The sequence below is a fragment of the Eptesicus fuscus genome, chromosome 14 (genome assembly GCF_027574615.1).
Source record: "Eptesicus fuscus isolate TK198812 chromosome 14, DD_ASM_mEF_20220401, whole genome shotgun sequence".
NCBI lineage: Eukaryota > Metazoa > Chordata > Mammalia > Chiroptera > Vespertilionidae > Eptesicus > Eptesicus fuscus.
Window position 1 is genome coordinate 13398879 of NC_072486.1, and position 15910 is coordinate 13414788.

The 15910-nt window shown below is 44.5% G+C and overlaps 2 protein-coding genes across 2 annotated transcripts in view; one reads left to right on the top strand and one right to left on the bottom strand.

Moving 5' to 3' along the window:
* KLHL7 (kelch like family member 7) overlaps window positions 1-934 on the bottom strand; it is a 48367-nt gene extending 47433 nt beyond the window's left edge. Inside the window, exon 1 of the mRNA XM_008148175.3 lies at window positions 593-934. Within this exon, the coding sequence (XP_008146397.1) occupies window positions 593-712 (120 nt within the window). The 5' untranslated portion in view covers window positions 713-934. The remainder of the gene's footprint in view (window positions 1-592) is intronic.
* Window positions 935-6203: 5269 nt separating this feature from the next.
* The window catches only part of HYCC1 (hyccin PI4KA lipid kinase complex subunit 1), a 118470-nt gene continuing 108763 nt past the window's right edge, over window positions 6204-15910 (top strand). The window contains exon 1 of the mRNA XM_054726524.1: window positions 6204-6318. The gene's annotated coding sequence lies outside the window, so the exon portion shown is untranslated. The remainder of the gene's footprint in view (window positions 6319-15910) is intronic.

Below are 15910 nucleotides of genomic sequence, written 5' to 3' on the forward strand. Positions count from 1 at the left end.
CAGAACAAAGAGCCCGTCATCACAGCAGAGGCGCACGGGGCCTTTAAAAGGCAGCCGCACGGCATTGATCGATGACTGTTTCTGCTCGAAATTAACATGTACGGGAGGGGGCGGGGATCCTTGTTGGAGAGGATCTAGCAGGCCAAGCGATGCATCTGAGGGGCTTCTGGTTGGGCTATGCCATTGGGCTTCTCCGCACCCGATCTCCTGACACCTTACACCGCTCCTACAGGGCTCGCCGATGGAGGGATGGATCCTCGCCTCCCCAGGCCATAACTAGGGCAGAGCTGCCAGACCACCGATACCTGACGCCGAACGCCAGCCCGGGGAGGCTCCCACGGATCTGACCTGGGAGCCAGGGCATCGACAGACGAGGAGGAGGCACTTTTGCTCCATAACAGCTTAAAGCGACCCTCTACTAACAGCAGCTTGCTGGCGTGAAAATGGGAGGAAGGGGGAGGGCGGAGGAAGAAGAGGGGTCTGGATCCACAGGGCGCGGATTTCGGCCCAGGAAGCAAGGGGGGGTCAGAGTCCGGACCCCGCCACCCCCCTCCCCGCGCCCCGCCGTGCGCCACTCCCTCCCAGGCGGTACCTGTTTCCGCATGTTATTCATGACACCCATGAAGCCCGCCAGCAATTTCGCTTCTTCTCGAGCAGCAAGCTTCTTCTCGGTCTTCTTCTTGCAGCTTTTCTCCACCACGGAGGTTGCCATCCTCCGTCAGCTCGGTGCGTGCACGCCGAGGGGCTGCGCGCTCCGGGCGCGCGGGGGCTGCTTGTTTACACCAAGCACCGCGGCTGGGACTGCGGCGGCAGCGCCCGGCTCCCCAGCGCGCGGGCGGCGGAGGCGCGGCCACTGCAGCACCGCGAGGCCTGGAGGGCCGCTCAGGAGGAGCCGGGGAGGCTGCGCCGCGGGATCGGCCGCATTCCAAGGAGAGCCAGGGCGCGCGGGGGAGCACGCGCAGTGCGCGGAGGGGCCGGGCACTATGAAGGAGCAGGGGGCGGGGCTGCGTCACGGCGGCGCGCCGCGGGCTCGGGCACGTGGTTCCCGGCGCGCTGGGCAGCCTCGGTCCCGGCCCGGAGCCGCGCGAGCTTTGACTTCCCGCAGGCCCAAAGTGGCGCGTCCTTTTCCCCTGGCCCATGAAAGAAAATAGATAGATAGATAGATAGATAGATAGATAGATAGATAGGTAGATAGATAGATAGATAGATAGATAGATAGATAGATAGATAGATAGATAGATACATTTTTTTACAAATTTATATTACGTGGCGAGATGATCTTTTTGGATACTTGGGCGGGTGAATACATTAAAGTATCTCCGATTAGTGTCATCTCCATGGGGACAGGGTTGGTGTTTTCTTCCCTGCCCTGTCAGAGAGATGGGCATATCGTAGGCGCTCAACAAGTATCACTTTGCTGCAAGTTAAAGGCCTTGTTACAAGGAGTTATTTACTCATCCATTTCTTATTAGTTGACATTTAAGTTGTTTAGACATTTTCTATTATCAAAAGATTGCTATGAACATGCTATCCCCCTTTTTACCTCCTTGTGAAACTGGAAATGTTGGCGTTCGTGCTGCCCGTCACTACCAGAACCAGTAAGTAGAGACAAGCATTGACTTTTTATGGGTGCTTTCATTCACATGGGCTGGCGATCTGGAAGACGGTGTGTTGTGTACCCTAAAAGACCGTCTTACATCTCATCCCAAGCTGACCTTTTTTATAAGGAGGAGAAAAGTGTAGGTGAAGGGTTTGAAATTCAGGAGAAAGTAGGTAAAGGGTCTGGGATTTAGGGGAAAAGTTTAATCAGATAAAGCTGCAGCCTGGTGATTTTCCAAGCAACCCTTCATCTGCGGACTGGTGATTCTGGATCTGCATCCTGGGAGGCTGACATTCCCTGGAGCAGGATGGTTCAGATACTGTCTTGGTCTCTTGCAGTCCTCCTGGGACACAAAGGTCGAATTGCTTGTGGATCTCCTAAAGTCAGGGCAGGTCCAGTCATACATTTCAGTCCCTGGAACAATAGTCTTCTACATGCATTAATTACCAAGACTATTAACTATATAAACTAAAATGAAACATTTCTAACTTCTTGATTTCCCCATTATTCCCCACAGTTAGTCTATCTTGTTTCGATGAGATTAGTTTCACGTGAAAAAAAGATCAGTTCCATATGGAAATAATCATTTTGCTGTTGAGCATGTATCTTAGCATTAGAAAGTCTTGTAGGGGATTTGGGAATACACTTAAGGGAGCACATTGTATGCAACAACAAGCTATGATACTGAAAAAGATGAAAAGAATGAAAACAAATGCCTCCCCAAGACCAGTAACACTAGGTAGCCAGGAGGCTAGTTTAGACCAGTGGTCGGCAAACTCATTAGTCAACAGAGCGGCAAACCGCGACTCGCGAGCCGCATGTGGCTCACGAGCCAGTTTGCTGACCACTGGTTTAGACAAATCAATACCAAAGAATCCCTCTCTTTGTTTTATCTTGGACGCTACTTCATTTACTTGCTTTATGCTCTTTGAGCTGTGCATTATCAGTCAGGTTGAAACAGCAGAGTCCTTTAAATTCTTCACATCTGTGATTTTGTCTTAAAAGGAGGTCGTCTATAGCTGCCTGATTTTCTATTAACTCTTCCCTAACTTGTCCTAGTTCTTGACTGATACTGATGGCACTAAAGGCTTGAGAGGTGGCATTCAAAGCCTTTACCCCAGTGCGGGCTGATCTATAGTACTTATTTCTGTATTCGAAGAGGTTACCATGACTGGCATTTCACATAAAGATCTATTCAGCGGGGCGAGAAAGGAGCACATCACTGTTACAATCAGGCGCGAGGGAGAGCTCCTGTGGAGCCGTCAGTCTTCCTAGAGAACATGGTCCCCTGGGACTGGTTGCTGGAACCGAGGAATAAACAGTCCTTCTGTTACAGAAGACCAGAGGAGAACCAAGCAACGCTTAGAGAGATGGAGTTACACTTTATTATTATTATTACGCGCGGGCCGAGAGAAAACTGTATTTCAAATTCTGGGCGGCCCCAACATGGAGGAACTTTCCCTCTTTATATCTTTTTACCTTCTTTGTCTCCCAAATATGGGTTTTTTTCCGGTCCCCTTTGCAAGTTCTTAAAGAGCCCCTATGTGCTGGGGCTTTGAGACCTCAACCAAAGGCTTGGCCTGGCGCCAGCACTGATAACTTCGTCTGGGGAAGGTTTATGGCCTCTCTGGAACAGGAGTAGTCTTATTTTCCTTATTATTTAAGCAAGCAATCATTTACAGAAGCCAAAATAGCAGGGTTAAAATTTCAAACAGCAGTTTTTCTATAAGATGGATGTTTCACTTCCATATATTAGAAACAATCCTGCAGGCAATTTGACGTGACCAAAGGCATAAGGTACATTAGTGGTGGTGTTGCAATTCATCTCCACGCCTGCTGAAAGCATAAAACAGTTTTTAGTACAGTTGACAAAAGTTGCACAATCCTCACTACATTAGTAACTTTTTTTTAAATTACTTTATTGATTAAGGTATCACATATTTGTCATCAACTCCCCCCCGCCCCCTAGTAACTTTTAAGGAAAACATTTCCCTGTCCTTTAGAGTTACCACAGGTCTCCAGTTATAAATATCAGGCCCATATTGTTTTCTTAGCTTTTCTAAATGTCAAAGGACCTCCATTTGCTCCTTTTGTGAAGACAACAGATCATTCACCTGGAGGGAAGAGTTCCCAGTGGACAAAGAAGGTGGTAACAAGCTTGGATACATTGATATCAGATTTTTTGTTGTTAATCCTCACTCAAGGATATTTTTCCATTGATTTTCTACAGAGTGGAAGGGAGGGGGACAGACACAGAGAGAGGAATATTGATGTGAGAGAGACACATGCACTGAGGTACATGCCCTTGACCAGAATTGAACCTGCGACCCTTCAGTCAGTGGGCCAATGCTCTATCCACTGAGCCAAACCAGCCAGGGCTAGGATCATATTTTAAAAAAGAGATTTATGACAGGCAAAAGGTAATTTTTCAGTGTTATTTTTAAAATGCCTAATGAGGCTGTGCATGTTTTCATATGTTTATTGGCCATTGGTGAATTGCCTGCTTATGTCCTTTGTTCTTTTTTCTTTTGATTTCTCCCCCCACCCTGCCCCTTATTGATTTGTAAGCATTCTTTCTTGAGGCAGGTTTTAGGCAAGTTGAGTTTTAGATAATATATGTGTGAAAAATGTCCAGTAAGCATTGAAAACTCAGGATGAGGTCTCCAAGAAAAGAATATAAATGAGCAAAAGCATATTACTGATTCATAGCTCAAGGAGGAAAAGGATCCAGCAGAGGCAAAACAGTATTCAGAGTGACCTAGAAAAACATGTCCTCATGTGACCCTTAGCAGTCAACATTTACTACACAGTTTAGTGGGGCCTGCATGCCTGCAGGGAGTCCGATCTTTTTGAGTTTTACTCCCCGAGAAGCCCCAGGGGTGTTGATTCATGTCCAGATGTTTGTCCATCTAGCTATTATTTTTTCTTAGCAAGTCCAAAACTCAGTGTGCCCCCTTGAGGCCAGAGGATGCCACAGATGCTGTTAACTCCAGAATGTGCTACTGATGCAGTGTTGACTGAGACACTCCGTGCACTGCCTCCTGAAACCTGACTCCTGGCCAGGCCATGTTCTCTTTGCCCACTGACCATGTGCGTGATTGCCACTACTGCTGAAGCTGAACCTCAGGATGGTCGTCTGCTGACCCAGGCCAAGCAAACCGCTATGGCTCTAATTGTGCCACCACAGATATTGCAGATCCTAACCCAGGTTGCGATTGTTCCTTATAGTACAGAGGGGAAATGCACAATGTGTTGTCAAATGGGATCTACATAAAATGTGACCGAGCCTTATCACCTTCAAACTCGTATGATTCACACTCACTCCTCCGGGGCCCCTGCCTGCCTCTGGGTGGCTGTGTTGGGGGCAGAGCCACTAATGAATCCAGGCCAGGATTCAGGTTTCCTAGTTGATTGCTTCACCTATCTCTACCCGTCCTCATGGTAAATCATCTCCTAGGGATCTTGTTGTTCTTTTCTGTCGCCTAATTTAAGTCCATCGAACAATTGTGATTCATTTGACCTTGGGAGGGAAAGAGACAAGTTCTCACTTCCATTCCTCCAAAGAGTACCATCATGTGTTGAGGGCTCTGACCAATGCATTCTCATTCCCAGCAGCATTAGTTTGGGGTGGGAGTGCTATCAAAATGTTCTGTTGTGACTCATAGACACAGAGAACAGACTGATGGTTGCCAGAAGGGAAGGGAGCTGGGGGACTGGGTAAAAAAGGTGAAGGGACTGAGAAGTATAAATTGGTAGTTACAAAATCACCATGGGGATATAAAGTACAGCAGAGGGAATATAGTCAATAATATTGTAATAACTATGGACGGTGTCAGGGAGTACTAGAAATATCAGGTGGGGGAATACTTTGTAAAGTATATAATTGTCTAACCACTGTGCTGTAGACCTGAAACAATACGAAATAATATTGAATGCCAACTGAAACTGGAAAAAAAAAGAAAAAAGAAAAAGTCCTATTGCATCACAGCAGCACCTTTCTCACTCTCTTACCCCGGCAAAATTAGGCGAAATGTTGGAGCCCCAGCAGCGGTGAGGTTTCTATGAGGCCCCTACCAAGTGAGGAGCCTCACAATGTATTCATAAGCTCATCTCTTTCTGTAACATGTGCAAAAGTAGATATTTTTGTATTCTTTTTCTCAAAGCTCTCTCCTCCCAGTTATAAGAACTTCAGGCTCTGCAAAACCTGGATCCATCCCTGCTCTCAGGCAAAGCTTTGTAAAAAAGTTATTTTGTTGTTTTAACTTTTAAGAGGTAAAGTAGCATAATAGTATCTAGCCAACTTGATTTGGTCCCTGATTCCATTTCTCACTAACTGTGAAATGCTGGGTGTGTTACTTAACCTCTCGGAACCTGAGGTTCCTCAGCTAGAAAATGGAGAAAATAATGCATGTCTTCAAGGATTGTTGTGGGAATTAAAGCACCTAGAATTGTGTTTAACATTTAGTAGGTAATGAAAAGCTTTGTATGTTGTTATTTATTTATTTGCTGCAAAAATACCTTTCCTGGAGAAGTGGGAACTTATTTCCCATGTTTTCTACATATCTATTTCTTTTTATTTCTTACCTAGACCTGACCAAAAACACACATAAAAAAACCAAAACAACCGCGAATATGAGAAGAAGAAGCTAGAAGAATGGGGCTCTGCTCTGAACTCCTAACCGAGTAAGGAGGAAAAGGATCCAAAGGATTGCCAAGCAGTAAGTTTTTTGTTCATATCTCAAATTTGAGGTTTTCTGGGTGATTAGATTGCCTTGACTTTCCCAATATTACATTACAAAAACAATTCCTATCTAGGCAAGAAGGCTAGAAAATGTCTTTCAAAAACCATTCACTTTTGGTCTAAATCTGAAAGGGAAAAATCTGATACGGAAAGTATAATGAGGAGTCAACATTCTTTGAAATGTGATAGAAAGGGGCCAGGTGGTGGTCTTCAGCCCATATACCAATATGTCAAGTGGCCATGCCCGGAAATAGTGTGTGTGTGTGTGTGTGTGTGTGTGTGTGTGCGTTTTCCCAATTAAAATGCCAGACATATTTAGTCTTCCATACTCATGGGAGTCTTAAGTGGGAAAAAAGATGATAATTTAGCCCTGGCTGGTGTGGCTCAATTGGTTGGGCATTGTGATCAATGTTTCTCTCACTCTCTCTCTCTTTCCCCCCCCTTTCTCTCTCAAATCAATAAAAGTATATTTTAAAAAACATGATAATTTAGTCACAGCCTCAGCTTAAAACATATGAATTATGTACATAGATGCTCTGTGAAAAAGACTCGGGAATGAAAGACAATACCTCAGATACCTTCAAGGAATTATTTGGAACACAGAGGAAACCCAAGGAGACTGGAACATTTTTTATAATTGCTTAATTGACTTTTTTGCCTGTGGGTCATACACTAATTCACTGTAACCGTAGCTTGTAATTAAAATGCTGTTTTAGTTAAGAAGACAACATGACAATGAATCGTCTATGAGAGGATTTCAGCCCAGGGCGTTTGTTCTGCCTCTGAACTCAGGTCAAGTTGGCTGGAATAAGTGCATGCTCTTTCTGAATTCCTTCCCACTGAGCTTCATCTTTTTCCAGTTTATCTTGAATATCCATCTGCTGCCTGTCCCACCCTTTTAAGGACAGATGTATTCTCCTGAGCTTATCTTCATCTTCGTTCTTCCTCTTTGCCCTCCCCTCTATCCGCCCCCCACACACATCAGAGCCACCCTGTAAAATCAGTGGAATTTTGCCCCCCGCCACTTCCTTCTCACTGAGGTCTTACAGACTAGACTTTCTAGGTAACTCTTCCCAGCTTCTCTAGATTTATTTTCTATCCTCTTTCCCTCTACATTTCCACATATCTTTCCCCACACTCCACAAGCATTTCCAACAATAGACAAAACACACAGAAAAGTTACAAACGATGATTTTCTAAATCCCCCAAATAGGTTGAACACAATCCCCAACTATTCCATTGCTGTACCAACATTTAAAATCTGTTGGGAAAATCTGTGTGTGTGTGTGTGTGTGTGTGTGTGTGTGTGTGTGTGTGCGCGCGCACGCGCGCGCAAGCATTTAAGGGGAAAACAATCTTTTGTCTTACTATGTAATTTCTGGTTCCCTCACTGAGTTCAATAAAAATCAGACAAAACAAATTATTCTAACAAATAATTTTATTCAAGGATTTTGCTTTTAGCCCTGGCCAGTGTGGCTAAGTTGGCTGGGCATCATCCTGTGCACCGAGGTCACCAGTTGGATTCCTGGTTGGGGCCCAGGCCCAGGTTGCTGGCAGGTTGCAGGCTCAATCCCCAGTTGGGGGCCTGCAGGAGGCAGCCGATCTATGTTTCTCACCCATGTTTCTCTTTCTAAAATCAATAAAAATGTATTTTTAAAAGAATTTTGCCTTTAAAGCTCTGTACTGTTCCACACATTACCTGAGATACCTACCTGCCCTTCAAACACAGTTCACAGTTACTTTACCTATGTCACTTTCTTCTTCGCTCCTACCTGTGTACAGAAGGAGGGAGCCATCCTTACATTCACCCAAGAGTATTGCTTTCTTGGTAGTTTTGATGCCTTTGAGGTTGTGAGACATATATATATATATGTGTGTGTGTGTGTGTGTGTGTGTGTGTGTGTGTGTGTGTATGTATATATATGTATATATATGTATATATACATACTGTATATATACTAGTAGCCCATCGCATGATATCGCATGCAGTAGGCTGCCCGACGCCTCCGCGGGAGCCAGTGGGAACCGTAGTGCTCCACCGGGAGCCATGCGGCTTGTGCAGGAGGCAGGAGGCAGGAGCCAGGAGGGACCCGTGCTGGTTCCGCGGGAGGCGGGCCTGCCATCTCCTCTTGGGGCCTGTGCTCGTCCGCGGAGTCTGCGGGTCAGACCCCCTGTCCCTGTCCCTGTCCGCTCCGGCGGACCAGCCCGAGCCGGGCGCGGCAACGAAGCAAGCATTCCGACAGGCCGCTCATGCTGCCCGTTCTCAGTGGCTGCCCTCCCCCGCCCCCGGGACTGGGGGACTCCAGTGGGGCTGAGAGGACTGGGCGCCGCCATGTTTGTGACAGAGTGATGGTTAATTTGCATATTACCCTTTTATTAGATAGGATATATATTAGATTTCTAAATTTCTTTTATTTATTTATTTATTTATTATTTATTTATTTTTATTTTTATTTTTAAAATATATTTTATTGATTTTTTACAGAGAAGAAGAGAGAGGGATAGAGAGTTAGAAACATTGATGAGAGAGAAACATCGATCAGCTGCCTCCTGCACACCCCCTACTGGGGATGTGCCCGCAACCAAGGTACATGCCCTTGACCGGAATCGAACCTGGGACCCTTGAGTCCGCAGGCCGACGCTCTATCCACTGAGTCAAACCGGTTTCGGCAATTTATTTATTTTTGCTTGTAGCAGCTCTCTAGACCTGTCCTTCCCAGCCTCTCATCAGCGGACTGCCACCATGAAGGACATGACCTGGACTTTTAAATACAATTCACTATAACCATCTCACTATCCTAAAATACCAAAGCTCTGTGTAAGAGAAAATGGGTCCAAGGGCCTTTACTGAAAGAACTTTAAAATATTATAACTTCCTTATATTCGCTATGTCTGTGATTCCTTCTTTGTTTCCCTACAAAACTGGTGAACATTTCACAGGGCAATAAAACCATAACATCTTTGGGTCTGATTTCTCGAAAGGCTGCAAAATCATAACACCTTATTAAATCCTTCAGGCTAACCTGATTTGTGTGAAATCTGTTTTGGCTACTCAGAAACTTCTTTTGTTCACCAGCTAATTGCCCATGGAGTTCTATTTAGGCAAAAACAAACAAACAAACAAAACACGGTTCCCTTTCTAGCTGCCTTCACAGCCACTGCTGTTTCTCTTGAATGAAAGAATCAGAGAACTGTTTATAAAACTGGACCAGGAGAAATCTTGTGGATGGCAGGGATTTATTTTCTCTCCTTATCTTGGAATTCTTGTCCTAACATGGCACATTCAGTAAATGAAGTAAGCATATACAAACGTCACTAGACTATAAATACTTCTTGTCCATGAACTTTACCTAGTGCTGGAATGTGATGAAATGGGATAAATGGAGTTTCTGAAATGCGTGTTCAAATGTCAGTATCTTTTCCGAAAACAAGGTAATCAGGTATCCTGTTCACTCACATGCATGTCTTTTTTTTTTTTTTTTTTTAAGGAAAAAAAACTGTTTTGGGTTCTTTTTTATTATTGAAAAATCATCGGGAGGTGGTGGATTGATGATACTCTCTCATCATTGATGTTTCTGTCTCTCTCTCTCCCTCTCCCTTCCTCTCTGAAATCAATAAAACATATTTAAAAACAAAAGAAAATCTTACATACATTTTTTTATCCTCCCTGCTAAGTACCTCTAATATTTTTCTCTCTTATCTTCAACAGATATAGTAACGTGAATACATCCCAAAATTTGGTTCATTTGTGAATTTTAAAGGATAACTCCTCTTCTTTAGGGACACTATGAGTTTCTCAGTGATCGGAAATGAACGCAGCACTTGTTGCTATGTGCTTACATAGCATTAGCTGCTACTTGCTTCAGACAAGCAGGGAAAAAGCTGTTTTCAAGACTGAAATATAGTAACATCAGTTGACAGGTTCTATAGTATTCCCTCAAAGTGGATAAAAATCATATTCTTTACCTGGTAATCTGTGATATAGTCTTAGGAAGAATCTTGTAACACAACAGCAGTGTGTGTGTGTGTGTGTGTGTGTGTGTGTGTGTGTGTGTGTGTGTTTGTAGAGAGAGAGAGGTGTTTAAATATTTATTTGATTATTTTTGCTTGAGAAACAATCTAGATTTTTAGAGAGTTTGGGCCCAGCTCACATGAACTCTGTGCTAAGGCGTAACGAATCCATGGGACAAGAGCGGGCTCTCTCTCTCTGCCCTCTGGCTGCCTCACAAAGGGACTGGGAGAAGGCTGTACCCTCCACCTCAAAGTGGCTGTATTTAATGCTTAGATCCAAGAATCTGACATTAGTCAGGGTTCCTGTCCTCTGGGTGGGGCGGGATGCCATTTGCTCTGATGAAAACTGCAGCTAAGGGGATGAACTAGTAAGGGGAAGAGCTAGTAAGAGAACCCCTTAGAATCCAGTGATACCTAATTATCACAGGCAAAGAAAAAAAGCACCCCACAATGGGAAAAAGTGTATTTCCTGCATTAGAGAAAGCTCCAGAGGATCACAAGCCACAGCTACAGTGTCCTTGGAGAACACTGACTTCTCCATCACTGCCAAGGAGGAGGTTAAAATGAATATTTTACTTCATCCATTTGGGAACCCCATTTAACCTCAGAGGAACAGAGATTGTCTGAGAAGGAATATTTGATTTCTTGCTCATGGTTCATATCTTGTCCTCTTTCCGTCTCTAAAACAATTTCCCCACATCCTTGTGGTTTCCCATCCTCTTCCCTTTTCTGGTTCTATGTAAATAAATACCCATAAGAGATTAAAGCAAGAAAATAAATTAGAATTAAAATACCAATTGTTGTTTTGCAGCCCTTTCTCAAACCCTTCTTGGCACCTGGAAATTTATGTCTGTGTTTTTGTACGTATTAGTATCTTTTCCTTAGTAGAAACATGCTAGAAAGTCTCAGAGGTCAGTGAAAAGCCCCAGCCTCTAAGAAAAGTAGGACATAGCACCTCAATCTGCTTGGAAGAGTCAGTATAAACTCAAGACTTACAAAAGGCACATGTCCCAGCTCTGCCCCAGCAAGAAGTAGCACACACTCACCACAAACTCTCATGAGTACTTACAATGCTCACATTTGGGTCTTTGATACTTTTCTCCACTAGAAGGAGCCTGGACTCCTCCGACTGTAGCAGTTTCCAAGATTAGAGACAGAGGAAAAAAAATTTAAATGGGTAGAAAATATCCTTTTATTGCCAGAAAATGAGGATTCTTTAGAAATACAGTAAAGTCTGTGCAGACAGGACAAAAGGAGCACATTAAAGGTGTTCCCACTGACTAAATTTTGAAAAATCAATAATCAAACGATTATTTTTACTATTTAAGTTCATAATGAAACTCAAAAGCAAAAAGTTAGATGGAGCAGGAGGCACCATCATGGCACGGACACCCCCACAACAAAGACGAAAGGTTCGGCACAAGGATCCCCCGAGCCAGGACATCTACCTGAGGCTGTTGGTCACGCTGTACAGGTTTTGGGCCAGACGAGCCAATTCACCTTGCAAGTCGTGCAGAAGAGGTTCATGAATGGCACCTACCGGCCGCCCCTATTCCTTTCCCTGATGATCCAAAAGCTTCCTGGCTGGGCGGGGTGGGGGTGGTGGGGGTTGGGGAGCAAAACCGCTGTGGTTGTAGGACCAATAACCCATGACATGTGTCCAAGAGGTGCCCAAACTGAAGGTATGAGCAGCCACGCTGGAGCCGCATCCTCAAGGCCAGACACAAGATCCTCATCCTTAACTAGCTGGCCCTGGACTCCCCCAAGGGCTGTGGCACGGTCCTGCTCTCTGGTCCTCACAAGGGCGGAGAGCTGTCCGGAGATTTCACCAAGGCTCCTGGAACCATGCCAAACCTTACCTGTGCCAGGGGCCAAGGGGCCAGCCACAGCTACAAAACCCCAGATCCTAGCTTGTTATTAAAAATATTTTGGATGTTGACAAAGAACAAGGTTAAAATGTAAGCAAAAAGGTGGATATGAGACAAAAGTATGGTGACAATGAATATATTTGTTCAATTTTACTTAATGAAATGAAATATTTTTATTTGTTTTCAATTTATGTCTTATTAAAGGATAATTTTAAAAAGAGGGCATTATATTTATATGGCTCTCACATGTAGATATTATTAAAATACAACTCAAATGAGTAAATTTAAAGATGTAATTGGTATTATTTAATGATTCATTAATTGGGCAGTCTTCCACATAACAGATGGAAAGAAGCTCCAAGGAGCTATACAAAATGGAAAACTTCTATAGGCAGAAGAAGGCAGGGCAAGGAGTTTGCTCTAGCAAAGAGTGAATTGTTTTAGGCAAGGTCACTCTCCTTTTGGGGACAGAAGAGGTCTATCAGGTCGATTACCTCACTAGTGCTGACCAGGTAATCTATCCTATATAATAAAGGCCTAATATGCAAATTGACCAACCAGCAGAATGACTAGTTGCTATGACACGCACTGACCACCAGGGGGCAGACACTCAATGCAGAAGCTGCCTCCTGATGGTCAGTGCGCTCCCACAGGAAGAGTGCCACTCAGCCAGAAGCCAGGATCACGGCTGGTGAGTGCAGCAGTGGTGGCAGGAGCCTCTCCTGCCTCTGTGGCAGCACTAAGGAGCAATGAGCCGAGCAGTAAGGAGTAGCAAGCAGGTGGGCAGTAAGGAGCGAGGGGTCCTGAACTGCGAGAGGGCACAGGCCAGGCTGAGGGACCCCTCCTACCAGTGCATGAATTTCGTGCACCGGGCCTCTAGTGTATCTATATTTTAAAAGGCCTGTGGCCATAACACTGTAATGCCATAATGACCAAACTACCCGTTACCTGGAGGTGCATTGATGGGTCTCATGGCATGGCCGGTCTGGGGTCCTGTGGCGCGGCGGGTCTGGGGTCTCACACGATTTCACGTGCTGGGCCTCTGGTATATATAAAAGCCTAAGTGACCGGCCGGCCAGTAGCTATGATGCACAATGACCACCAGGGAGCAGATATTCAATGCAGGAGCTGCCGAGTGACAGCAACTTTGCAGAGTGCCCTCTCGCACTCCGGGACCCCTTGGGGAATGTTGGAGATCTGGTTTCAGCCCGATCCCCACAGACCAGGCAGAGGGACCCCACTTGCCGGAGGGGCCCCACTCACTCCGCAGACGCCTTTTGAGCCCCGGCGCTGCCCTCAGTGTGGCCAGCCAGGGGAGGGACTGCGGGAGGTTGGCTCCAGGGTGTGTCCGGCCCCTCTCACCCAGTCCTGCCCTGCCAGCCACCTTCTAATTAATTTCCTTTCAATGTACATGAATCCATGCACCAAACCACTAGTTCTAGATAAACTGGCTAAAGGTTACAGTTATGCCTGGTTGGCGTGACTCAGTGGTTGAGTGTTGACCTGCAAATCAGAAAGTCACGGTTCAATTCCTGGTCAAGGCACATGCCCAGGTTATGGGCTCAATCCCTAGTGGGGGTGTGCAGGTGGCAGCCGATCAATGTTTCTTTCACATCATCGATGTTTCTATCTCTCTCTCCCTCTCCCTTCCTCTCTGAAATCAATAAAAAATAACAATAAAGGTTACAGTTAAGGGAGAGGCTGAATCTGCAATTAGGTCTGTCTTGGTTAGTCTCAATTAGTAAGTCTTGGTTTGCTGATGGAAGGCTCCGCAAAAGTAACTCCATTATGGACCTGTTGTTTCTAACAATATAAAATGAATCCATGTAAAAGATTTTACTTAACTCATTAGTTAATGTGTGAACCGGCCCTTGTTACCACTTGGTTAAAGGAGAATTCTAAGAAATTATATGTGCAATAAGGAATGTTGAAATGAATTCACAAATAGATGGCAAGTGGGTCTGTCCACAGTTAACAATAAACTGTATTCAACTGTTAATTGGCATTTTTATGGACAAGAATCATTTGTACTATTATTAGTTCACTACAACTTACAGAGTTATAAAACAGTTTGTAGTGAAAATATCATCTATCCTCCTTTTCTAAGTACTTGGCTGGGATCCCTGTAACAAAAGACAGGTTCACAAGACAAAAGCATGTACATTTGTATAAGTTCTATGTGACACAGGAGCCTTCATAAGGAAATGAAGGCCTGAGGAAGTGGTTATACCCGAGTTTTAGTGCTCGGTTTGATGAAGCAAGGAGAGGGGTAGAAAAATGTAGTAGGACAAAAAAAGGGGGCGGGGGGCGGATGTATAAGCTGAGTGTAATAAACTGGGCTAAACAGCAAGGCCTGTTTGCTCAGATTCCTACCTTGGAGATAAGGATGCTTCTTTCCTCCGGGAACAGGGAGAGCACCTTTCACATGAGGGTGTTATGACCTGTTTCAGGGGGAGGTTGGAAAGTGCTTCCTGTACCTGCCATTTCTCAAATTCCTTCAGTTTACAATATTCAGTAGGTCAAGGTGCCATATTTTGGGAAAGCCTGTCAAATTCAAAGACAATGGAATGTGGAAAATGTGCCAGACCCTACAATCAATACAGGGATTGGCAAAAGTAGGTTTACAGTTATTTGTATGGAAAAAGACATGCAGTTTATTGTTATTAAATAGCTTTATTAATGCAAAAGAATGCCACTCACAACTGTAAACCTACTTTTGTCCACTCCTATATATATATATATGTATATGTTATATATATATATATATATATTCTTTCACGCTTTTTTCTGACAGTCTATTTATAAAGTATACAAATGCCCTTATTTCTATGTCTGAATAAAGAAAAGAATATACATAAAGAAGATCAGAAGCAGATACTGTTCCAAGAAAGAGAAAAATTGATCAACACCAGCAACTACATGAAGTGACCAGGAGAATGGAAGTTTGACAATTATTCAGCACACATACTAGTCATGCAGGAAGAGAATGTATTCTGCTGAGACAATAAAAGAGCCAGATATTCCAAAGAAGAGAATTCACTACATAGACTCAATCCCTCACCACCCAGGAGAAGCTATCTCTACATCCTTAATATGCAAAGTATGGTTCAAGGACTAGTAGTGTTGTCACCAGTTGGGAGCTTATTAGAAATGCAAAATCTCAGGTCCTACATCAGACCCACTAAACCAAAGTCTGTATTTTAACAAGGCTTAGAAGTGATTCGTATGCACTTTAAAATTTGCAAAACCCTGATCTAGATAGTCTCCTAGTTATAGTACGATATTCATGAAACAGAAGGGTTTTTTTCTTTTTTTAATCTTTATTGTTTAGGTTATTACAGATGTCCCTCCTTCCCCCCCCCACCCCAATTGCCCCACTCTACCCAGTTCCTGCCTCACCCCAGACCTTTGTCACCGTATTGTCTGTGTCCATAGGTAATGCATATCTATACTAATAATAGAGGAGTATGCAAATTGTCCAGGACGCCATCACAATAACAGTAACAATCAAACAGCAGGCTGTGTGGGACGACCAGGCCAGCGGTGGGGGAGGGGGCAGTTGGGAGCAACCAGGCCGGCAGGGAGGGCAGTTAGGGGCGATCAGGCAGGCAGGCAAGTGAGCAGTTAAAAGCCAGTGGTCCCGGATTGTGAGAGGGATGTCCCAGATTGGAGAGGATGTAGGCTGGGCTG